Source organism: Stomoxys calcitrans, chromosome 2 (assembly GCF_963082655.1).
Source record: "Stomoxys calcitrans chromosome 2, idStoCalc2.1, whole genome shotgun sequence".
NCBI classification, from domain to species: Eukaryota; Metazoa; Arthropoda; class Insecta; order Diptera; family Muscidae; genus Stomoxys; species Stomoxys calcitrans.
Window position 1 is genome coordinate 220,277,352 of NC_081553.1, and position 17,204 is coordinate 220,294,555.

At 36.6% G+C, this 17,204-nt stretch overlaps 1 protein-coding gene across 3 annotated transcripts in view; it reads left to right on the forward strand.

The window, feature by feature from the left end:
• Window positions 1-16,428, forward strand: part of LOC106096396 (hexosaminidase D) — a 141,832-nt gene extending 125,404 nt beyond the window's left edge. For all 3 annotated transcript variants that reach the window (XM_059363463.1, XM_013264131.2, XM_013264130.2), the window contains exons 2-6: window positions 12,433-12,573; window positions 12,704-13,249; window positions 13,324-13,467; window positions 13,636-14,793; window positions 16,030-16,428. In XM_059363463.1, the coding sequence (XP_059219446.1) occupies window positions 12,433-12,573; window positions 12,704-13,249; window positions 13,324-13,467; window positions 13,636-14,793; window positions 16,030-16,272 (2,232 nt within the window). In that variant the 3' untranslated portion in view covers window positions 16,273-16,428. The remainder of the gene's footprint in view (window positions 1-12,432; window positions 12,574-12,703; window positions 13,250-13,323; window positions 13,468-13,635; window positions 14,794-16,029) is intronic.
• The last annotated feature ends 776 nt before the right edge of the window (window positions 16,429-17,204 follow it).

Below are 17,204 nucleotides of genomic sequence, written 5' to 3' on the forward strand. Positions count from 1 at the left end.
GCAGTGCTGCTGCTGCTGCTGCTGCATGTCACGGCTCAGTGGAAAGAACAAATTTTTGTTTGTTAACATATGTATGGCTGTGTGTATAGAGGGAAAGAAATAGAATTTCAAATTTTAAAAGGGTTATTCGAGTGACAGAGCACTATTTTGATAAATTTTATTTTTTTTTTAAATCGATTTCTTATAAAAAATTATTTTGTCAAAATTTTTTTTTTTTTCATTAAAAATCTCCTTTTTTAAAAAATCAATTTTTTTAACTAAAATTCGATTATTTTTTATTAAAAATAATTTTTGCACATATCGAATTCTTATTAAATGGAGTTTTGGTTAAAAATAATTTTATGTTGGAAATCGCTTCTTTAGATTAAAAATCGATTTTTTTAAAAACTCAATTTTTTTAATCGATTGTTTTAAAGATAACGAAGGTTTTATCGTAATCAATATTTTCTTTAAAATCGATTTTTTATTAAAATTGAAATAAAAAGTTAGTTAAGTTAAAGCTTGATTTTTGTATAAAAAATAAAATTTTATTAAGAATTATTTATCAGAATTGTTGTTTGTATCAAAAATCGAATATTTATTAAAAAACGATTTTTTTAATAAAATCGATCTTTTAACAAAAATCGATTTCTCAATAAAAACGCAAACTTTTATATCAAACCGATTCGATTTTTTTTTACTAAAAATCAATTTTCTGACAACAACTACGAATCGAATTTTCTTATTGAAATTGAAGTTTTTATTAAAAAAATATTTGTATCTAAATCATTTTTCTTAATTAATTATCGATAATTATAATTAAATATCGATTTTTATAAAAAATCGATTCTCTTATTAAAAATAAATTTTCTTATGCAAAGTAATTTTTTTAATAAAATCTATTTTTAATAATAATACTTATAATATTAAATTTTGTTAATGAAATCACTTTCTGCCAATTTCCCTTTCCTTATGAGACCCTTCTGAACTTTACGGTTCTTAAATAGCTTTTTTGTATAAAAAAGCCTTCACAAACGTTTAGCTCTGTCTTAGTCACCCTTTTTGTTTCCTTTGTTTTGTTTGTATGTCCATTTTCACCATTTCTCTATAAAGTCATGTATGCTGATCACTCACCCGTGGAGAAGTGGCTTTCAAGAGGAGCAGTAGTAGCAGGAGGCTGAAATGACAGGTGGCTGTTGGTGTTGATACCACATCAAGACCCGGTCGCCTTGACTAATGGCATTGTTCACCATTTGGCCAATTTCAGACGTTTTTCTTTGATAATAAAAATTCCCAAAAGAGAGAGAGAAAAGACAGCTTTTGTTAAAATTCTACAAATGAAAGCCCAGTGTAAAGAGCAACAGACATCAAACGGCAAAAAGACAGATATAAACACATACACATTAACACACATACACATGCCCAAAGACATGCGGTCAATAGAAAAAACCCTGGTTCAGTTTGCTTGAAGCAAAACATGTACAGTGGGAATGCAAAGGTACCCCATAGGTGGCAAGGGTGGACACATGATAAGAGTGACAGAAATCCCTACGATGGAAAAGGTACAACGGACCACGGACTAAGCAAGTTGCGACACAGGCTGTATAGGATTATGTTATAGGCCAACTGATACAGGAGTAAAGTCGCACATATTCTCCTCTTGCAAATAGTCGCAGAGCAATGCTCCGCTAAAATAGAGCAATATTAGGGAGGAAATCAAGGGTCTTGGTTTGAGCATCTCTCAAAGACAGCTTCTATTTGGAAAAACCCGGGCGAAGTTAAATCTCTTCAGGTTGTTGACGATCATCGATATCAGATTCGTATTGTAGTCTCACATACCTTTCGTCTGATATCAATTATGTTCCTATCGGTCTATATGCCCGCTCGATGGTGTTTTGGGAGGGCACTCCCCCCAGTTATGTGATTCTAATTCCGGATGTTAGAATTGCATTGAAATTTCAAAAACCTTTAGCTTGAGTCCTTTATTGTTTCTATCGGGTTTAGCGTCCTCTCGATGGGGCTTTGGGCAGGGGCACTCCCCGATGCTACTTGACCCCGAAATTGGATATTCAATTCATATTCTAGTTCAAAATATTTGGTTTTTGTTGCCCATTTTGCCCCTATCGGTCTATATGCCCCGCAGCTCTGTGCGGTATTCCGCTTAGTTAACTAACCCCTATATTTGATATCAAATTTGTATACCAATTTCGAAAATCTTACGTTTAACACCCATATTGTTCCGATATCCTGGGTCGAGCTGTAGCTTAGGGCATTCCTCCAGATACCAAACTCCAATATTGTATGTTATACTTGTGTTTCGCTGGGTGCATTAATTCGATCCTGATATATTCCAATTCAGACGTTTTTGAAAATAGCGGAAATCAGTGGCAGTATTTCCCATAGGAAAATAGATTTGAGTCGATTTGCTATGTCCATCTGCCTGTCTGTCTGTCCATCTGTAGCTTAGGGCATTCCTCCAGATACCTAACTCCAATATTGTATGTTAAACTTGTGTTTCGCTGGGTGCATTAATTCGACGCCGATATATTCCAATTCAGGCTCAAACATTTTTGAAAATAGCGAAAATCAGTGGTAGACAGTATTTCCCTAGGAAAATAGATTTGAGTCGATTTGCTATGTCCATCTGCCTGTATGTCTGTCCATCTGCCTGTATGTCCGTCTGTGTGTCTGTCGGTCCATCCGTCTGTGTGTCTTTCTATCTGCATGTCTTTATGTGTGTCTGTCTGACTGTTTGTCTGTATGCCTACCTATTTGTCTGTATATCTGTATGTCAGTTTTTTGACCGTCTGTTTGTCAGTGGGTCTGCTATTTGTCTATATGTCTAGCTGTCGGTCTGTCTGTTCTTCTATCTGTCTGTCCGTCTGTCTGTCTGCTCGTGTGTCTGTCAGTATGCCTATCCGTCTGTCCATTCTTCTGTCCGTCTGTCCAGCCATCTGTATGTCAGTATGTCTCTCCGTCTGTGTGTCCGTCCATCTGTCTGTCATTATGTATATCTAAATGTGTCTGTCTATCTGATCTATTTGTCTCTATTTCTGTCTGTCTATTTTTCTGTCCGTCTGTTTGTCATTGGGTCTGTCTGTTTGTTTTTATGTCTGGCTCTGTCTTTCTGTTTTCTATCTGTCGGTCTGTCTGTTTTCTATCTGGCTGTCTCTTTCCATGTCTGTCTGTCGGTTTATCTGTCTGTCTGCTTGTTTGTCTGTCTGGCTGTATGTCTGTCCATCTTTCTGTCCATCCGTCTGTCCATTCTTCTGTCTGTCCAGCCATCTGTATGTCAGTCTGTCTGTCCATCCATCTGTATGTCCGTCTGTTTGTCCGTCCATCTGTCTGCCATTATGTATATCTAAATGTGTCTGTCTATCTGATCTATTTGTCTCTATTTCTGTCCGTCTGTTTGTCATTGGGTCTGCTGTTTGTTTCTATGTCTAGCTCTGTCTTTCTGTTTTCTATCTGTCGGTCCGGCTGTCTCTTTGCATGTCTGTTTGTCGGTTTATCTGTCTGTCTGCTTGTTTGTCTCTCTGTATGTCTGGCTGTATGTCTGTCCATCTGTCTGTCCGTCTGTCTGTCCATCCGTCTGTCTGTCTGTCCATCCATCTGTATGTCCGTCTGTGTGTCTGTCCATCCGTCTATATGTCCGTCTGTGTGTCTGTCCATCTGTCTGTCCGTCTGTCTGTCCATCCGTCTGTCTGTCTGTCCATCCATCTGTATGTCCGTCTGTGTGTCTGTCCATCCGTCAATATGTCCGTCTGTGTGTCTGTCCGTCTTTATATATATTAGAATGTTTGTCTGTCTGTCTGATCTATTTGTCTGTATATCTGTCTATCTGCTTTTCTCACCGTCTGTTTGTCATTGGGTCTGCTGTTTGTCTCTATGTCTATCTGTATGTTTATATATCTAGCTGTCGGGCTGTCTGTTTTTCTTTTTGTCTGTCTGCTTGTTTGTCTGTCCCTCTGTATGTCTGTCTTTTTGTTTGTCTGTCCATCCGTCCGTCCTTCTGACTGTCTGTCCGTCTATCTGTTTAAATTTATTTTTTTCAATTTAAAAGTTAAATTTTTAAAACCATAATTTTATTAATTTTTATACCCACCACCGAAGGATGGGGGTGTATTCATTTTGTCATTCCGTTTGCAACACATCGAAATATCCATTTCCGACCCTATAAAGTATATATATTCTTGATCAGCGTAAAAATCTAAGACGATCTAGACATGTCCGTCCGTCTGTCTGTCTGTTGAAATCACGCTACAGTCTTTAAAAATAGAGATATTGAGCTGAAATTTTGAAATTTCAACATCCTTCGTCAGTTTGGCCCAGATCGGTTCAGATTTGGATATAGCTGCCATATAGACCGATCCTCCGATTTAGGGTCTAAGGCCCATAAAGCCACATTTATTAACCGATGTCGCCGAAATTTGGGACAGTAAGTTAGGTTAAGGGTCTTGACATACTTCTGCAATATCGCACAGATCGGTCCAGATTTGGATGTAGCTGCCATATAGACCGATCTCTCGATTTAAAGTCTTGGCCCCATAAAAGGCGCATTTATTGTCCGATTTCGCCGAAATTTGGGACAGTTCTTTGTATTAGGCTTTTCAACATTTTTATGCAACTTGTCCCAAATCGGTCCAGATTTGGATATAGCTGCAATGTAGAGCAATATCTCTATTTAAAGTCTTGGCCCCATAAAAGACGCATTTATAATCCGATTTCACTGAAGTTTGACACAGTGTCTTACATTAGGCTTTTCGACATCCGTGTCGTATATAGTTCATATCGGTTTATTTTAAAATTTAGCTGGTATACTTATTAGTATTTGGTCCAAATTGGAACCTATTTTGATATAACTGATATGGGACATAAGGTATGAAATTTTCACCGAATTTTGATGAAAGGTGGTTTACATATATACCCGAGGTGGTGGGTATCGAAAGTTCGGCCCGGCCGAACTTAACGCCTTTTTACTTGTTTTTTTTTTGAAATTCAGTTTAAAAAATTTATTAAAGCCATCTTTTCACAAATTTATTTTATTTAAACTTCCACGAAATTGGATTCAACCCTTTAATCTTTTATTTATTTATTTGCCCTTATCACCCAAAAATGTTATGAAGGCCAAAAAAGCAAATATTTTCCACTTTACATGCAAATGCATTTATGCCCAATACAATAGAAATAAAATCGTTTATTGGCGATAGAAAATTTGAATCCTTTTTCCCCAGGATATCCGCTGACATATCTAACAAACAATTCCATGAAAAGCCTTTCGGCCATGATAACACTGAGTGGAAATTTCGATAAAATAGGTACCCTCAAAGGCCACAGGGTACCTATTTCACAATTCCATTTACTATACACACACATCCACACAAGCACATGCATATTTTCCAATACCATACTCATACAGCTAAGTGGTGTTTAGGAAGTTTAGTTTTGACTAAACGGAAATCTTTTGAAAACGGAAAACATGAACATGGACGACTACGTGGCAGCAAGGGATTTAATGGCAACTGTATTACAAACACATACACACACAAACCAACTGCCTTTGAATGAGTTTGTATGTGTATGGGTGTGTGTGTGTGTGTGTTTTGCCCTATAAAACATTTTGTCCCACATACTCGTAGACCAGAAAAGGATACTCCAATCCAGGTATTATGTTCGGTTAACAGTTGTAAGCCAATAGCCAAAGTCGTTTGGCTGTGGGTCTCTTGTTTTTGTTGCTATTCTCGTTGTTGTTGCTATTACTGCTTCAAGTTGTTAACGTTATCCCCTCAATTTGGCTTTGTGAGATTTTCATTTTAGGCGGAGGCTCTCTGTGGAAAAAGGCCAAGCTAAAAGGCAAGTCAGCAAGAAATGCCCACAGTAAACGTCAAAAATCAACAAACTTTGGAGAACGAAGGCACTGTGATTCATAGGTCCCCAAAGGATTATAAACGATTTTATGGATTATCGAAGGTTTTTTTTCATTAAAATTTAGCAAATTTGTAATAATGGAAGGAACCCTTCCTTTGAACTACCTATTGTTTGAAACTGGTCACATTCCTGTTGGGGGTCTTAGAAAACTCCATTGATACTTACGGGGTGGGACACCCCCCAAACTAATTATCAAATTTCGTACTCTACTGCTACATACTCGTACCTTTAACTTGAATCCCAAATTGTGTTCATGGTTCTATATGTCCACTCTAAGGAATTGTCAATTGGCCCAATTTGGCTAACAAATTAGTGCTCTTCTTCTAAATTCCTTTTTTTTAAGAACGTCTGTAAAATAAATTAAGATAATTTTTTTTTGTTTACCATCCACTGTCTAACGAACTACTGTTTGTTTGCCAAGAATGAATAGGGGATAGATATCATCTAACCATGATATGTTTATGGTTGGTGTATCTGTTACATGTAATTCTTATTCCAAGTATCCACTCATTTCTTTTTAAGTTTTTCCAACGTCATGCATACTTATTTGTTCTCTCACATACACACACACACACACAAACAAACTATGAGCAGCTTATAGGCCTAGACACACACCTTAGTTTCCGTGTACGTTTCTGCATTTGGCTTTTGTAAGGAACTGTTCTATGGCCAGGCAAACAAGTATTCTTAGCATGAGGATGCTGTTTTTATTCTTTCTTTTATGCCAGTTGTCCATGCGTCTGTCCGGAGCCATGTTCAACTAGCCATGGCTAAATTTATTCAACAACGACTGACTTCTCGGCAGGGTTTTAGGTTTGTCTGCCTTTTTTTTTTGAAAACTCAACAACGTAGGTGGAGAGAGGGCATGGGAGATGAAAGTGAAAACAAAGAAAACTCTTGTGTCAGTCATTGTTTTTATGGGGCTGGTATATTTGTTCAATGATAGGGGTGGAGCGGTGTTGCTGATGGCATCCTTAATGAAAACATATTGAATTTTTAATGAGAAATAAGCCTAAAGATTTTTGTTTGCCTTCACTTGAGCCGCATACAAAACAAACCAGGCAACTAATAACAAATTGTAGAGAACTGCCATCAACAGTCAGCAATTTTTGGAAAATTTATTACATTTTTTTGTTGTTTTCTTGCCATGAAAAAGTGGCCCAGCTATAAGAAATCAAAGCACAATAAATAGCAGTCGATAGAAGAATGGGTAATAAATAAAAAGTTACTCAAATGAAGGTTACCAAAAGGAATAGGCCATTGTTGTATCCATTTGTCTTAATTCAAAGGGAAATTTATCTTAATATCATCAACCATGTACCCATGGAAAATGGCAGCATACAAAAAGAAACAAAAACCAAAATTTGTGATAGACTGACTAAAACTAAACAAAATAAAATTAAAAAATAATAATAATAAAAATAAAAAAAGCCAAAATAATTTAAAATAAAATTAAGATTTAGTTTCAACAAATTTTTCTTAAAATAAAAAAAACATTTTAAGAAAAATTTTCTAAAAAATTAATTACCAACGAAATATAAACCCCCCTGGTCGAGAATGGAATAATGAATGAAAACATTTGTACACCGTGGCGTATACGTTCTATTGATATGATGAAATTCAAAAAGCATACATCATACGCCACCCTGTTCTAAATAAAGATAATTTCTTTTCATTGCTAGTGTCTTATTAATAATACAAAGCTACTAAAAGAAAACAAAATTGTCACTAGTAAGGATTAAAATCGGCCATCGGACATCCTTTTGATGTCCTACACCACATTTGGTATAAATGGTAAGGCGTCGAAATTTAAATTACCTTACATATGAAATGTAGAATTTCGACCAAAACTCGTACATATTGTGGGAATTATAGAGAAAATCATTGTGCAAAGTTTGGAGAAGATTAGTAGTAAATACGTTTGCAATGAGACGTCGGAGTGTTTCCTATGCCATTTCCTAACTTTCGCAGCTAATAGAGTTCGGCACTTAAGTGGGAACACAATAGCAGATGGAAGCTATTTTTAAATCTGAAACGATTTCTAAGAAATTCATCAATGATCAGAAGAATCATAAGAAAAAACTTCATGCCATCGTGAGGATCACTAAACAAATCACAAAATTATTGCAGTTTTAGTTTAAACCCGATATTGTGGTAGTCGTAAAAGAAACCGTTGCGCAAAATTTTGACAAAATCCGTTTTTTATTGACCTTTCAAAGGCTTTTGCTGCCATATATATGTATCGCTCAATATGTACTATATTGAGCGATACATATATATGGCAGCTATGCCTAAATATGATTTCTATAAAAATCCCCAGTAATGTCGAGAATCTGAAAATTCCTCGTGTACATTTTCGTGAGACGCGGATAACAAATGACGATGTTATTGCAATATAAGTCCAAATCGAACGAACACATAAATGGGAGCTATAACCAAAACGAAAACGTTTTTTTCTCAATTTCAAAGTCTTCGCCTGTAGGCCAAAAGAGATGACTGTGGCAAATTTGAAGACGATCGGATGGAAATTGTAAAAACAGGCAAACAGACAGACAGACAGATATACGAAAAGATAGACAGGCAGGCAGACAGATAGTCAGACGAACGAATACACAAACAGACGGACAGATAGACAAACGGACAACCAGACATACCGAGGGACACACAGACAGAGAAACGGACATAGCTTAATCGAATCAGAAAATTATTCTGAGTTGATCAGTAAACTTATGAATGTGTTTTTCTCTCTCTCTCTCTGCCTTCTGGGTGTTACAAACAAATACACCTGTTAATACCCTTACAATGATGTTAAATAATGCAGGATTTCAGCAGTACAAATTTAAACATTTGTGTGTCTTTTACTATTGGGTTGCCCAAAAAGTAATTGCGGATTTTTTAAAAGAAAGTAAATGCATTTTTAATAAAACTTAGAATGAACTTTAATCAAATATACTTTTTTACACTTTTTTTCTAAAGCAAGCGAAAAGTAACAGCTGATAACTGACAGAAGAAAGAATGCAATTACAGAGTCACAAGCTGTGAAAAAATTTGTCAACGCCGACTATATGAAATTTACTTTTTGGGCAACCCAATAACATTTAATTCCCTGTAAAGGAATTAAATGTTATTGTTTAAAAAAATTTCATACCCTCCACCATGGGATGGGGGTACACTTATTTCGTCATTCTGTTTGTAACTCCTCGAAATATTCGTCTAAGACCCCATAAGGTATAAACATTCTTGATCGTCATGACATTTTAAGTCGATTTAGCCATGTCCATCCCTCTGTCTGCCGAAAGCACGCTAACTTACCAAGGAGTAAGGCTAGCCGTTTGAAATTTTACAAAAATTCTTTTTATTAGTGTAGGTTGGCTGAGATTGTAAATGGACCATATCGGTCCATGTTTTGATATAGCAACCATATAAACCGATCTTGGATCTTGACTTCAGCCACTAGAGGGCGTAATTTTTATCCGATTTGGCTGAAATTTTGCATGAAATGTTTTGTTATGATTTCCAACAACTGTGCTAAGTATGGTTGTAATCGGTCTATAACCTGACATAGCTGTCATATAAACCGATCGGGGGTCTTGACTTCTTGAGGCTCTAGAGGAAGCAACTCCAATACGATTTGGCTGAAATTTTGTTTTTTTTTTTTTTTGTTGTGACCTGTTTCGTTATGACTTCCCACAACCCCGCCAAGTATGGTTTATATCGGTTCATAAACTGGTATAGCTGCCAGAGTTTTTTAAATCGGCCACATGTCTTTTCGAGCAGGTTTGGAGGCCCTTGAGATTGTTGTCCCAAAATAACGATGTCAAATTTCTATTCTATTCTCAAGTACCTTGAGTTTGAGCCCCATATTGTCATAGTAAGCCTTCTGGGGTAAAACTCTCTAAAAGTTGAATACATATTTCAAAGTAAGGTTCGTACTCTTCTTGTAAAACACTCATTGTCATGGTAGGTGGTTTAAGGAAAAAGGATAACCCCCAAACACTTGACGTCATATTTTTATGTCAGATTGCTTTGGGTTGTTCTATGGCAGGGCAATTCCTCACACAACCCCTTTCTGATATAGATATATAAAGGGCTCTATTTTCGTCACATGATCATTTTAAACTATCTGAATATAGAAACATACAAAAAGATATTGATTTTTTACCTTAACCCATCACATTATGTAAGCAAAAATACTGCACTATTTTTTATTTACATGTTTTAACTCTCCGCCAACTATATCAATCATTAAGTGCATAGTGTGGGCACACAATTAGTTAATTTGGCTCCATTTAATGTTTATTTCAATGTTAAAACAAGTGCGTTGTCAAAGATGAATTTAACCGTTGGCAACATATTAAGCCGCAAACTGCTTTGTTCATAGCCGCAGCTTAAGCTACTGAATGACCTTCATGCCAAAGAACACCATGTAAGGCCACACGTGTCACACCGCCACACACCCGCACCCCTATAGTGACCTCTTTTAGTCACCTCTCGCATTCTCACCACTATGGCTTTGCATTCACACAAATAATGGATGCTTAAATAAAAAGCAAAAACAGTTCGCTGTGTTTCTGTTTCTTCTTCTTTTGCTGAAAATTAATTCCTCATTTTCTTGGATTTTCTTTTCGGAAGATTAATTTTCATATATACCCTGCTCTTGGTTTGGATGTTGGAAACCATAGTAAAAGTCATTGTGCAAAATTTCATCCAAATCGGATAAGAATTGCGCCCTATACGGGCTCAAGAAGTAAAATCGGGAGCTATATCAGGTTATAAATAAATACAGACCATATATGGCGCGTATGTTGAAGGTTGTTATTTGGCTGACAAATTTCTGCCATATCATACAAGAACTGCGACCTCTAGGGGCTCAAGAAATGCAAAAGGGAGATCGGTTTATATGGGAGCTATATCAATCTTTACACCGATTCAGGCCATACTTACCACATATTTTGGAGGTCATAAAAGAAGTCATTGTTCAAAATTTCACCAAAATCGGATAATAATAGCGCCCTCTAGAGGCTCAAGAGGTATAATCCGGCGCAAGAGGTATAATCTGGAGATCGGTTTATACGGCAGCTATATCAGGTTTTAGACCGATTCAGGCCATACTTAACATATATATTGGAGGTCATAAAAAAAGTCACTGTTCAAAATTTCAGCCAAATCGAATAAAAATAGTGCCCTCTAGAGGCTCAAGAGGTATAATCCGGCTCAAGAGGTATAATCTGGAGATCGGTTTATAGGGCAGCTATATCAGGTTTTAGACCGATTCAAGTCATACTTAATACGTATATTGGAGGTCATAAAAGAAGTCACTGTTCAAAATTAAAGCCAAATTGGATAAAAATAGCGCCCTCTAGAGGCTCAAGAAGTATAATCTTGAGATCGGTTTATATGGCAGTTATATCAGGTTTTAGACCGATTCAGGCCATACTTAACACAAATATTGGAGGTCATAAAAGTAGTCACTGTTAAAAATTTAAGCCAAATTGAATAAAAATGGCACCCACTAGAGGCTCAAGAGCTATGATCTGGAGATCGGTTTCTATGACAGCTATACAGGTTTTAAACCGATTCAGGCCATACTTAACACATATATTGGAGGTCATAAAAGAAGTCAATGTTCAAAATTTCAGTCAAATCGGATAAGAATAGCGCCCTCTAGAGGCTCAAGAGGTATAATCTGGAGATAGGTTTATATGACAGTTATATCAGGTTTTATACCGATTCAGGCCATACCCAACACAAATATTGGAGGTCATAAAAGAAGTCACTGTTCAAAATTTAAGCCAAATTGGATAAAAATGGCACCCACTAGAGGCTCAAGGGGTAAAATCCGGAGATCTGTTTATATGGCAGCTATATCAGGTTTTTCACCGATTCAGGCCAGGCATATATATTGAAGGTGATAAAAGAAGTCACTGTTCAAAATTTCAGCCAAATCGGATTAGAATTGCGCCCTCTAGAAGCTCAAGAAGCATAATCGGGAGATCGGTTTATATGGGAGCTCTATCAAAACATGGACCGATATGATCCATTTACAATCCCAACTGGCCTACTGTAATAGGAAGAATTTGTTTGTGCAAAATTTCAAGAGCCTATCTTTATTTCTTCGAAAGCTAGCGTGACAAAAATTAAAAATTTTTTAAAATTTAGTTAAAAAAATTTCAAAAAATCAAATTTTGGCTAATTTTTTTTGTAAAAATTAAATTTAGACAAAATCTTTTCTTTAAATTCAATTTCTACAAAATTTTCGATGAAAATCAAATTTTGTACAAATTTTCTACAATATCATATTTTGACGAAATTTTTTATGAAAATTAATTTTTTATCAAATTGTCTATGAAAATCATACATATATTGTTAAAATACAAATAACAATTTTTTTAAGGAAATTATTATTTTTTTTTTTTTTGAAAAAGAATTTTCGTGTATTTTAAGGTGAATGTTATTAATTTTTTTTAATTAAATTTTGTTTTTTTTTTTAATTTCTTACTAATGTTTTTTTTTATTTATTTTCAGATGCACACAAATATTTTCATATTAATTTGGCGTCGTAAAATATCGCTGCTTTTACTTTTGTCCTCGCTTGTACTCTTTGGCCTGTGGACTTGGGCTTATTTGGATACAAATCATAATTTCCCACAAGGCTATGGTGTAAATGTAAGAATAAAAAAGAAATCAAAAGATATTTCTAATATATGCTGTCGCTCTACACTCTCTTTCCCTCTCTCTCTCTCTCTCTCTACTTTTCATATATCTTTCCCTTCAATCTCTTTGTTATTTTTCTCAGAATATCCCCGATGCCGATAGCATAGACAAGGATTCCTACAAACACATTTATGTCCTGCAAAAACTCATCTCCCAAGCAAATCGTGTCTTACGCTTCCAACAGGAATCTGATAAGCTAAACACCAAGGCAAAAAAGGATCTGCGTTCGCAGACACATCCCAACAGTTTAGCAAACTCTGGTTTGGGTAGATTTCTCAAGCCCACCAAAAATCCCAATTCGGTGATAATAGAAGAAGCCTCGGCTCAAACACTTTCCTTGGTGGCAAGACGCAAAAAAGGTCCCATAGTTGGTGAAAGTTATCTCTTCGAGGAGGAACGTTTGAAAATCTTGGAAAATCAACAGCGCGTCAAAAACTCCGTCATGGATGAGATACAAAATCAAATGGAAAACGAAGCTCAGATGTTGTCATCGGCCGAGCGTCAGACGCAGTATGAGCATGAGCTGCAGCGCATGGGTATACCAGTGGTGGCTGGTATAGGGCCAGACGGTCCTAAACCGCCCAAGGAACGCTTGGTGCATTTGGATCTGAAGGGGGCACCACCCAAGGTAGCTGTTTGAATGAAAAAAAAGGAAAACCTATTGCAATTTTATTTTTAAATGGTTCCCGCTTTTGTTTTCAGTTATCCTTTTTGAAGCAGCTCTTGCCGGTAATGAAAACTTTGGGTGCTACGGGCTTGTTAATTGAATATGAGGACATGTTCCCATTTGAGGGTAACATTTCAACGCTTGCGGCCAAAAATGCTTACAATAGGGAAGAATTGAAAGTAAGTTCCAAAACAAACACTGAATATTGAGGTACAATGTGAATGAAAAAACCCCGCGACCCTTTTTTCAATATTTGAGCCCCAGAAGGCTCAATTTTTCTATTTGAAGTAGACTTATTCTAGACTATTAAGAGCTTTTTAAGATTTGTTTTCTTCTTCTCATTTCAGGATTTCCTACAAACCTGCGCCCACTTTGGCTTCAAAGTAATGCCCTTAGTGCAAACCTTTGGCCACATGGAATACGCTTTGAAATTACAAGAGTTCGCCTCAATGCGCGAGCTACCCGATAGCCCACAATCGATTTGTCCTAGTCAAAAACCTTCTCTGTTCTTCATCGAAGCCATGCTCACCCAAGTGATTGAATTCCATCTGGAAGTGGAGTCACTAAAGATGACCCACATACACATAGGATGTGATGAGGTGGCCCGCATGGGAGAATGTGTTCAGTGCAGACAAAAATCCAGGGGAGAATTATTCATGAATCATGTCATCAATGTGGCCCACTTTGTCCGGAACAAATGGAGCCAGCTGAAAGTGATCATCTGGGATGATATGTTGCGTGGCATGACACTGAGTGAGATGCAGCACTCACAGATCGGCCAATACGTGGAGCCCATGATTTGGGTATATGTCAATGACATCTATCGCTTTATACCGCCTATGCTGTGGGAGCGTTATACTAGGGTCTTTCCCACAGCCTGGGCTGCTTCAGCCTTTAAGGGGGCTTTTGGTGAGAGTCTCATGATACCGCCCATTCAAAATCATTTGGAGAATAATATACGCTGGCTAGCTGTTATTGCCAAAGAGGGAGCAAGATTTTCCAAAGGCTTTCAGGGACTTGTTTTGACCGGTTGGCAGCGTTACGATCATTTTGCGGTGCTATGTGAACTCTTGCCCACTGGCATACCCAGTTTAATGGTCTCCTTGTCTACGGTCTCCAAGGGCTACTTCGATACAAATCCCAAGGAAAATGATTTGCTCAAAGTTTTGCAATGTGTCTATCAATTGGATAAGCGGCGCTCCGGTCATCCCTGGCTAGATCTGCAACCGAACTCTCATCACAATCAACTATTCTCCACATGTGTCTATGTGGGCCATCAGTTCTACAAATACTCCCTGAGACTCTATGAACTACTAAGCGAAGTACAAATGTATTTGAATCAAGTGCAGGATCGCAGTGCTTGGATGTCCGATTATAATGTGCGGCATAATTTCAGTTCACCCATAAGGGTGCATGAGTTAACGCAAAAGACCCCATTGTATATAAGTGAGCTGCAGGGTATGTCACGACAGGCTCAGGAGTTAATGTATGAAATATTTGATAAGGTAAGTTCAACGGTTCATAGAGTAAAGGCCAAAACAGCATGAAGACCTAAACAGAATGATAGCGCTGAGGAGCGTCGCGTTGAAAAATGTTACTCTGCAAACAAATGTCAAAAAATAAACTCGCAAAAGTTAAACAACTTTTAACTTTGACGTCTAAAAACACTACTTCCTACACGTGTGGCAACACCGAATGACGCTTGCTTTCAAGCATCTAAGTTGAAAATGTTTTAACTTTTCCGCGTTGCTTTTGTGGTTCGCTTAAAACGCGATGCTCAGAAACAAAGCTCAACGCGCTCATTCTGTTTTGGCCTTGAGCGCGTTATGCTTTGTTATAGCCTAGACGTTATGCTTTGTTATAGCCACTGTGGCACAGGGTGTTATAGATTTGTGCATTTGTTTGCATCGCTAAAAAGGAGACGAGGTAGACCCATTGATAAGTATACCGATCGGCTTAGAATCACTTCCTGATTCGATTTAGCTATGTCCGTCTGTCTGTTTGTCCATGTATTCTTGTAATCGAGGTAGAGGTCGCATTTGTTGTCCGATTTTCACAAAATTTTGCATAAGTCTCTTTTTTGGACGAACGCTATTGATTTTGAAAATATGTGTCCCAATATGTGTGCGAAATTTCATAAAAATCGGATCAGATTTATATATAGCTCCCATATATATCTTTTACCCGATATGCCCTTTTAAAGTTGTAGTAGCCACAATTTTGGTCCCATCCTTACAAAATTTGGCACAAAGTGTGTCTTTCGACGTCCCAATATGTGTGCGAAATTTCATTGAAATCGGATCAGATTTATATATAGCTCTCATATATATCTTTCATCCGATATGTCCTTTTAAAGCTGTAGTAGCCACAATTTTGGTCCCATCCTTACAAAATTTTGGAGGAGATGTTTTATTTGACGTCGTACTACATGCAAAAAATGCCATCAAAATCGAACCAGATATAGGTAAAGTTCCCACATATCTTTTAATCGTTTCGATTTTTAAGGCTTTAGTATGTACAATTTTTGGTGCGATTTTGAAAATCTAACTCTTCAAACAAATCCCACAAAAGTAACGCTCAAAAGTAAAACAATTTTTAACTTTTGCATTTTTCAATACGACGCCCAAACAAACAACAACTCATTCTGTTTTGACGTTAACAGGCATTTTGAATTTTTTTTTTCAGTTTTTTTTTAAATATTTTTTTCTAATTTTCTTTATATTTTCTCTTTATTTTTCCAGTACACCATTGCCGAATTTATCGAACAGTCCATATATCCCACAATTGGCTCTTTGCAACGCCATTTGGCTAATGCTCAATTGTTATTGCAACCCAATCACTGGCCTCAACGTCCCTTGCCCATTGCACAAGCTTTGCATGATTTGCATCTCATAACAGAGGACCATCATGTTGGCAGCAGTCAACAACAGCAGCAGATCGCTCAATCACACCAGCATCAACATCAACATCATATGCAACATTGAAGTACATACCAAGTAGAGTATTTCTTTATTTCATTGTATGTCTTCCGAAGAAGTCGAAAACGTTAACATTATACAACAACATCTAATCACACCAACATACATACATACCCTTTTAAAAAACACCCTATATCGTATAATTTTTAAAGTAAAAACAAAGTATATTTTCCAAAGAAATATTTTTTTACTTATTCAATTTAATTTAATTAGGTAACAAGAATTATAAACGATATTATAAAAAATATAACATCAACAATTTATTGAAAAAATTAAAAAAAAAATTTAATTACTAAAAAATAAAATACAAAAAATGGTAAACTTGAAAAAAACTAAATTTTTAATGTAAATTATGTTAAAAAATACATAAAAAAATTAAATATAAAAAAAAATAATAATACTTAATTTAAAACATTGTTGAGTTGAGTGCAATGTTAATGTATGGTTTAAAGCATACATAGGCAACCACACACAACCGAAAATAACCATACGATACGGCAGATGCAGCCGCCTTAACTCCTACAGAACAACGATTGATGTATTAGAACGTGCAGGATGTGTGTGACCTGAGAACACACGATAAACGTCACCTGTTTACTATCCAGCCATACCCACATTACATAGGATCGATCTATATGGAAGATATATCCAAATCTGGACCAATCTAGGCCAAATTGCGAAAGATGTTCTGTCCTAACACAACTCACTGTCCCAAATTTCAGGAAGATCGGATAACAAATGTGGCTTTTATGGGCCTAAGACCCTAAATCGGAGGGTCGGTCTATATGGCAGCTAAATCCAAATCTGAACCGATCAAGGCCAAATTAAAGAAATATGTGGAACGGCCTAAGACAAATCACGTTCTCGAATTTCAGCAAAATCGGATAATAAATGTGAATTTTATGGGCCTTATGGGCCATATCCGATGTGTTTGACCT